The sequence below is a fragment of the Rhopalosiphum maidis genome, chromosome 2 (assembly GCF_003676215.2).
Source record: "Rhopalosiphum maidis isolate BTI-1 chromosome 2, ASM367621v3, whole genome shotgun sequence".
In the NCBI taxonomy this organism is placed as follows: Eukaryota; Metazoa; Arthropoda; class Insecta; order Hemiptera; family Aphididae; genus Rhopalosiphum; species Rhopalosiphum maidis.
In genome coordinates, this window is record NC_040878.1 from 20,667,225 (window position 1) to 20,676,882 (window position 9,658).

General features: G+C 27.6%; 1 protein-coding gene across 1 annotated transcript; it reads left to right on the forward strand.

Annotated features, from left to right (window-relative positions):
• The first annotated feature begins 5,772 nt into the window (after nucleotides 1-5,772).
• LOC113552931 (1-acyl-sn-glycerol-3-phosphate acyltransferase delta-like) lies at nucleotides 5,773-8,633 on the forward strand. The gene is made up of 7 exons (XM_026955971.1): nucleotides 5,773-6,145; nucleotides 6,560-6,732; nucleotides 6,836-6,997; nucleotides 7,079-7,269; nucleotides 7,430-7,571; nucleotides 8,113-8,332; nucleotides 8,421-8,633. Exons 1-7 carry the CDS (start codon nucleotides 5,974-5,976, stop codon nucleotides 8,507-8,509), a joined length of 1,149 nt encoding a protein of 382 aa, XP_026811772.1. The 5' UTR covers nucleotides 5,773-5,973; the 3' UTR covers nucleotides 8,510-8,633.
• The last annotated feature ends 1,025 nt before the right edge of the window (nucleotides 8,634-9,658 follow it).

Below are 9,658 nucleotides of genomic sequence, written 5' to 3' on the forward strand. Positions count from 1 at the left end.
TTGTTATATAATAGTCATGATTAAATGATATTTATATAAATTTAAGATATAAAATTGAAATTTTAAACACCATGAAATATAATTGGAGGGCCGCGAGTTCCCGGTGCCTGGTCAAATACATTAAATATGTCAAAAAAGTGTTCATTAACACCTACTACAACTTATGGCCAAAGATGTCGAATACTTGAGACCAATTATATATTAAAAAAGTATAATTATTATTTATTGCCCAGCGCAGAAAAATTATAGTCAGGCCAAATTAAGATAAATTTTAGGTATGCATAAGCATACCCTGCAATACCCAAAATGACGCTCCTAATTAAGCTCAACTCTAATTATTATTATTGAATATTTATATAGGTTCGTAAAAAAAAAAATCGGCATCAAAATAATATTGATTAAAGTATTATTTAGTAATTTATTAAGTATTTTAAGAAGTCAAAAATTTAATTTTTAACTTTAACTTTAATTTTCACTGAATTATTAATATTTATTATTTAAAGTGTTTTAATAAATAATATCGAAAAATCACTATCTTGGAATTAAAAAAAAACTAAACATTGAATAGCAATGTTATGAATAAAAAATGTTGACATAACTTATCATCAATAGGTTAGGTCTTAGGTAAGTACAGTGGCGTTATGATTATTTGAACCGCGCAGGGTATACATTTGTGTATTTAAAATCCAATATTGTAATAATTTGGCCCACTTTATAAATTGATTGGCCTGAAAAATTGATAGTAGCTTGCGCTTAAAGTGGCCTGCTTTATGCGCTATGCGTATTAAAAAAAAAAATTGAAATGACGCCACTTCGCACTGGGTAAGTACCTTACTACATACTAGATACATATATAGTTTAGATCATATATAGCTAGTATTAGTATACCTACTTCGTACCTATATTATACACAGTGGATTGCAGAAAGTAATAACTAATAGGTACACTAATGCAGTATATTAATTTAATGGCACAGTGCCTACATACATTATACTGCATGCACCCGTCCCGTGTAAAATTATTGTCGGAACTCGGACCGGGTGTATGACATTTATTATGATTTGGAATATTCCAAGTTCTAAGTAAAAACAAATACATTATTGACTTATGTCCCCCCTTGGGTGTGTTATATTTACACTGCGATAAAAAAAAGCTATTCAATGAAAACCCCTTTTCGACAGGTAAAGCAAATAGATATGTATAATAGTTTCCATCAATCAGGTGTGCCGTACGTCTAAATCGCATATTATATGATATTACTCATCGTAGGTACAATAATAATATAACACTCCAGTATTATACACGTATGCCTATTTTATGGCTGCTGTCTGTATGAATATATATTTATTTATTGTATATATATATATATATTTGTTTCATTGTTTGTATTATAAATTATGATACTGTTTATAAAAATACTCTATTTTACATTTTATATATATATTAATATTCTAAATACTGTAATCAAGTAGCTCTTAACTACTAAATATGATACATTTTTTTTATTGTTATTTATTATTTTATGAGTTTTATAATCTCTTTATATTATACAATAATTCTTATAAAAGAGCATTATTATAATGCTATCTTAAAATGTATTTTTTATCTCATAAGTCATAACAATGTGTGATTGTTCATATAACTATTAACTATTATTAATACGAAAATTCAAAATTGTATTATAATCCTGAATACCTGTACATAATCCTGCAGCATTGAGTCATCATAATTCCGTAAATATAATAGTTTTTATACTTTACAGTTCATAGACCATAGTGTGAATTATTGATATGCATAATAATTGTGTGATAGTAATTCATAAAAATATACCTAAAATAGAAAAGTAATATATAATTTTATATTTTAGATTACTTTATTATGCTGTTATATTTTATAAGTTTGAGTAGAACTATATCAATTTATAGTTAAGTAGTTGGACTGTAACTACCTACCTATCTAATATACTTTGAAAACTGAAAGTATTTTTTATTAATACAGGCTAGTAATAAATACAAACTACAATACTATAGATAAATTCTAATAATTCTTTTAGTAGTTGTACAGTTAAATATCATAACATAAGTTATACCTAAACGTACTACGTAACTTCTACCTAATACCTATATTTAGTATAGGTTGTGGGCGTTGTGGCATGCTGAAAGTGAACACTTATGCGGTCTGACGGACCAGTTGTAGCTGAGCTTGTTCGTTTCCGTTTAAATTTGTGATGCATCCCGCTTTAATAGTCTTAGTAGGTACGCAAATTTCCCTTCTCAATTATACATGCTTAAGACTAAAAAATAAAGTAGGTAATAGGTATGGTTATAAAAATGTGTCTTTAGCGATCATTGAACTACAAGTACACCGGTTATCATTTTATATGAGTTAATTAAAAACTTAAACAATAATTTGAAATTTAAATTTGTTAAGTTAAAAAATTGAAGTAAACTTTCTTTAGTTATTTAATTTTCCAAGTAGTTATCGATTTTTTTTCTTATTCGCTGGTAAATCCTCGTGTATTACTACTGCGAAATTAATTATAAGTCAACAATACGTCGATTTAAAATTTATCACATTGCGCCAAGTACTCGCCGCCTTATAATAAAAGTTACTTTAAAAAATTATCAGCACAAAAAAAATATATTTACAATATATTTTAGTGTCAGTTTATGCGTAAATTTAATAATAATATATTTTAGTATTTAAAATTTTGTCAAAGAAGGGATATATACATTAACAAATATAATTTTTTTGAGCGGGAATTGAACAATTATCATTACCACTGTTTTTAAAAAATTTTGAAAATTTATATTATCAGTAAATAATACACAGTGCACAAATATATTTTTAAAACTATTTTCTTTAAACAAAATATAATGACAAAATCAGTAAGACATTTAAATATGTATATGTTAAAATTTAAAAAAAATCACAGTAAAAGTTTGTAGAGATTCGAAGTCTCGAACTTTAAACATAGTGAAATAATGATAAGTTAATAACAACCTTCGATTAGTGCACTAGTGGCAGTGCGAATGTACAACTATATGTATGGTGATTAGTAAGTTAGTAAGTAGTGAGTTATGCTGAAATAAAAATAAAGTAATTAAATAATAAATGATAAAAATAACTCGTATTTTAGTGGTTTAGTATTCTGATGTATTATTGAAATTATTTAAAATTAGGACGTCGAACGAAACAATATATTTATATATATATATATATTACATTAGTTTTAAATTATAACATAGGTACCTATTAATACATGCCCTCGCCCTCAAATACGTTTTGAGGGAAATAGTCATGTGGAGCATAGGCAATGTTTAGACTTTAGGACATAAGTAGTGAATGATAAGAAACGTCTTTGGACGCGTTCTAGTTGAAGGGAGTTTGAAGCTGTGTGAGGATCCCCATATAGTACAGATCTATATTCAACCAATGGCGAAAAACACATATGTCATGTTGGATCAAGACTGACCGGTCAATGTCGGTAACGCCGTGTGCAGAGCCGGCCGTAATAGCGTTTGTTATAATCTCCGATTTTCATGCCGGCTCCGTTCAGTCCACAGATATATAAAATTTTGTATGCATCTGTGGTTCGCTCAGTCGTATCAGTCCGTTCGTTTTTTGTCATCCGTCCGTGTGGACGTGTTCTTTATACGCTCGCCGAGACGCGTTGACGCTATGTATTACGGTTTTTCAACGTGCCGCGGTTGTGCTGTGAGCTTTTATTGAAATAACACGTTTGACCGGTTGCTATTGTACAGCGCGCCGACGCACGGTCTTGTTCGGTGGCATTGCGTGCTCTTCGCCATCCGTTTGCGCCGTGTCGATTTGTCTTCATTTGACCATTTTGACCGGCATCTTTTGCGTAATTGGTCTTGGGGCTGGCGTTGGCGCGTGCTGTGTTGTTGTTGAGGTTGACGGTGTTGAAGCGATCGTCGTGTAACAATTCGTGCACCCGGTGGTACCGTTGGTTGCTGTGAATCTACCATCGTGGTCAATCTTCGTGGGACATTTGGTGCACCCGGTGATGCAGGTTTTAATTTTGTATATTATACACTGTTATCAGTCATATTTCTGATAGATGTTTTTTATTTGTTTTATTTATACATTTATGAGGTATTATTATTGCTCTAATTATTATTGGCAATTTAGTATTTTTGGTGTATAAGTATAATAGTTGGTCGAACATTAATCAATTTATGTGTAAGAATAAACGAATTTATTAGGTGTAATATATATGATGATTATATTCGTATAATTTCGGTGGAAAAATTGCGTTTAATTAACGTCGATAATACGTGTATTTTTGTGTATAAGCCTAATATTTGGTCGAACTTAAACGATTTACGTGTAAGAATTCACGAATAGGTATATAAGGTTTAAAATACGTTGATGCATATTCGTATATTTTCGGTGGAAAAATCGCATTTAATTAACGTTGATAATACGTGTAATTTTGGTGTATACGTATAATAGTTGATGGAATTTAAAAAGATTTACGTAATTACGTGTATGAATACACGAATACATTAGATTTAAAATATGATGATGCATATTCGTATATTTTCCGTGGAAAATTGAGTTTAATTATTGTCGACCATACGTGTATTTTTGGTAGGTCGAACTTAAATCGATTTACGTGTAAGAATATATACGAATATATTAGGTTTAAAATACGTTGATGCATATTCGTTTGTTTTTCGTGGAAAAAATTGCGTTTAATTTACGTCGATCATACGTGTATTTTTGGGCTATTAGTATAATTGGCCGAACTTGAATCGATTTACATGTTAATACATGAAGTTTATAGTGGCTATAACAAAACAGAACACGAACATTTTACAAAATGCCAACGAATCTCACATGTGTAATGTGTATATTGTTAAAGTAAAGACACTTTATTTGAATCAAAATTGTATTTATGATATTAACATATTATCTTTAATACGTTAATAAGTTGTAACGAATTTATATATAATTAATATTTAACACACAGTTTACGCTCGGTACGGGGTTGTTTGGCAATAACGACAGGATTTCTTACGCGTTATTTGCCATAAACTAGTACATAATTTACTCAAAATGGTATCCATTCTTAATTATTTTTTCTAGTTGTTTGTAGAGCTAGAGCACTTCATACCTACCAAATGATATTAAAAAATTTAAAACAGAAAACAACTTAAAATATTTAAAAAATAATGTACAATATTTAAAAGAATCATTGCTAACTTAATTTTAAATTGATCTAAACTAATCTTTTAATTTTTGGATGAAATGGGCTACATCGCCAGTTTAAACATACTATAGATCATAATCTGTAGCCGTAGACTGAAGATATAAATTAAAATATATAAACACAAACTATATCTACAGTAACAGATATATTTTGGTGAATAGGTAATACCCCCCGATTGATTTCCCGTAATTTTAATTATAATATGCCAATTAAAATATTCCATATTGGAGTATAAATCAATATATTTAGTAAAATAGTAAGTTAACTATAACATACAATTCAGCGGTACACATCTAATAATAATAAAAAATAAAAAACAAGAAATGTGTCTAAGCTGCATTCATATATATACATACAGTTAAACGATTTTATTTTAATATATTTTGTGATTATGAAGTAAGTACAAAGTGCATATTTTATTATTATTAAACATTCATCATCGGATGAAATCAATAACCTTGCATAACCTTGTATTTGATAAAACCTGTAGGTACATTTTGATTTGATAAATCCCTTAGTACCTATATGCTTCTTAAACATTACGCATATGTTTTTCTCTATCTCAGGTTTTCTGTTATTCTGTTATTAATCACGGTTCTACTTTAAATAAGTACTTTTTAGTTTTAATCGCTTATTTTAACATTAATTTAACTCCTCGGTGTTATTCAAAATTTAAATGATTTAATTTTAATACTTGGTTTTTAAACACTTAATGAGCAAAGAAACCAAATAATATGTCGTTTATAAAGTCATCTCTAGTGATACACATATTAATCGCACTGGTGTTTTTAGTGTCTGGTCTTACTATCAATTTGTTACAGTTATTATTTTTTATAATCTTGTGGCCACTACACAAAGAGCTTTTCAGAAAAATTAACTACTATTTTTCATACGTTATTTACTCAGGTAGATATACTTTTGCTTAATTTTTTTAGTGATCATAGTACTATAGTTCATTTTAATAAAATAATAAATGTATATATATGCATACTTACTTAAGCAATTTTCACATTCCCTCACGTTTTTCAAGTATAGTAAAAACGTTAACTTGCTTACTTATTGTCTTATTTTGTGTTTACTGATTGTAAATGTCTTTTATAAAAAAAAAAAAGTATAACTGTTGAATAAAAAAAATATCTATAAAATCTATACATATTTAAATATTAAATAGAAATATACTCCAAGCAGGTATAATAATATAATTAAAAATAGATAATTCGTAATCTCAATATAATATATACCTATACCTATGAATACTATATAAAAATTACATTAATGGCTTAATTTATATTTGAGTTGATATTTTTCTTTTTCTTATAGAACTCGTTTTCCTATCCGATTGGTGGGCTGGTGTAGAATATTACTTTTATGTAGATAAAGAAGATTACAAGTACTTTGGCAAAGAACACGCGATATTCATTATTAACCACAAGTATGAAATTGACTGGCTAACAGCTTGGGTCATTCACGATCGAATCGGTGGCATTCTCGGGGTATGTTTATATATATATATATTTACCTACGACTGATTCTTAGTCGAAATAAGAACTAGCGATTAATTAAATGTGTTTTTAAATTATTGTATCATTTAACAAGAACTGCAAAGCATTCGCGAAAAACAGTCTCAAGTACATGCCTGTGATTGGTTGGGCTTGGTGGTTTGGTGAATTTTTATTCCTTCAGAGAGATTTGGTAAAAGACAAGTACACAATCGAAACTAAGCTCAAAACATTGTTCGAATATGAAAACCCAGTCACGGTATTTCTTACACACAATAAAAATGTATACTCTAGGTACTATGATAATATTTTAATGTTATGTTTCGAAATGTTCTGGCAGATGTTATTATATGCAGAAGGCACCAGATTCACAAAAGAAAAACAAGAAGCCAGCATTAAGTTTGCTCGAACAAAAGGACTACCAGAGTTAAAAGAACACTTGTTGCCGAGGACTAAAGGTTTTAGCATTGGATTGCCTCATTTTAGACAAAATTTGCCAGCCGTTTATAATGTTCAAATGGCTTTTAGAGGGTACGTACCAAGTATTATAGCTAAATATGTTTTAGCCAATATTTAATTATCTGTACATAGTATACGGCTGTTGGTAGCGAGCTATATCTTATTTAGGGTTTGTTCCGCCGATAACTTTTTTCTAACACAGTTCTTTTAAATATAATTTTCGCAAATACAGAGAAGAAAAACCAACATTGAGAGCATTGTTAAATGGTCAACGGTTAGAAGCACATGTATATATGGAAAGAATACCTATTGAAAAAATTCCAGAAAACGACAAGGAATGTGATAAATGGATGTACGATCTGTACGAGAAAAAAGTAATAGTTCATATTTTTATATTGCTTGCTTTTTGAAAATAATTTCAAACATCTTCAATTAAAAATAACCTATAAATAAAGGAAAAAAATTATCTTTAATTTTAAAAATAATTTTAATCAAAATAACTTGAACAACATTATACCTACTAAAATAAAGTATGTGTATTATATTTGTTATCAAACCTAATTTATAAAAACAAGACAATAATAGCTATTTATAACTAATTAAACGCGTTCTAGCTAATCTAAAACATATATAACCTATGTTCTAATGTCCCGTGTCATTACTCATTATATATTATGTAGATTATTAGATAGGTATATAAAATTATAAGATATACAAATAATTAGTTAAAATTAATACAAATACCTGATGCCGATACGTATGTTTAAACATTAAAACATTATAATATTATATACTATATAGTTAAATTATTATTATTAAGAGCTAAATAATAAAAAATGTGAATAATTAAAATAAAATAATTTTTTTTTAATAAATTGGTAAGTTTCTAATTATAAATACATATTTAATCAACAGGATAAAATGATGGTCAGTTTCTTTAACACAGGAGATTGGTTTAAAGAAAGTGGTGTAAAGCCAGTGGAGAAATTTGTTCCACCATATCGTTATTATAGTCTTCTCAACATAGTTTTTTGGTCAATCTTAATTTTAACACCATTTTTCTACTTCACATTTAACATATTGATTTCGGGAAATTTACTTCATATACTATTGTTGGTAGTACCAATTGGTTTACGTAAGTTTATAAGATTTAAACAAACATAACTTATAAGATTTTGTCAATATTTTATCAATAAATATAATTAAAAATATTATATTTACAGTTTATGTAGTCTTATCCAAATTGATGAGCGTTTCAGAAATAAGCAAGACGTCTTCGGAATACGGTACAGACAAACCAAAAACGAAATAACTACAAAATAAAGAAATAAAGAAACAATGTTTAGAAAAGTTTTTAACTTATAGTTTCAAGTTAAAATTTTTTATTTAAATTATAAGCTTCATTGTCATATAGCTATACGAGTACTATAGCAAGATATTCCAAATTGTTTTAATTATTTTGATGTTAACTATTTTTAAATTTGACTTTTTTCCTAAACATAAAATATCCCTGTCGTGTAAATAACAATAAATAATGCATTTTTCTTATAATATATTTAAATAAAAGGTTAGTAAAAAAAAATGAATTTATTAATTTTAAATGGATTATAATTTATGGTTATTAAAATACACAATATTGTTGTATACAATATGGTTGTATACAATTTTTGAGTGAAATCATTCAGTTAGGTCTGCAATTATTATATTATTATTAATTTTTTTTTAATATACCTACTTACTATTTCTGATGATAATATAAATCCATAGATATCATTTTAGGAGGGTAAGATAGTGGCAAATGAAAAATATTTCAAATACTTATGAAGTAATTTATAATATTTATTAAATTATGGGCGGCGATGATCACTGTTAAAAATTAACTTTCCGTTTTCCGCCAAATTATAAAAAAAAGGTCATTCCTTTTTGCACCAGTTATAACTTACTGAATTTTATAATTTAGAAACCGTTACATAAGATTTAATAATATTATATTTTTTAGTAACTATACCTAAATAATTATAATATGTGTATACTATAGAGTACCTATAGGTACAGTTAAATAATAATTCTACACCTAGTATACCTATTTAAATAATTACGCACGATTTTTTTTAATGTAGTTATACAAATAAAATAATATCAAAAGAATAATATTTAAATTGTTAAAAAAAATGATCAAGACAAGATGTATAAAAATATGAAATGTGTTTCGTAATCATTTGCCGATTTCGGAATTTAACTCTTTATAATCATCATTTTATAAACCAAGAGACTGTATTTTCTTCCACCAAGAATTAGTCAAATGAAATCTACAACCACTACAACTCATGAGTCATAATATAACTTTCTATCCAAATTTCAGTAACTGCATTTCTAATAGCTTTTTCGTAATCAAAAGTCAAATTTATCTGCACATGTGAAAAATAGAACGAAATTCAGAAACATTGGAAGGCGTTATAAT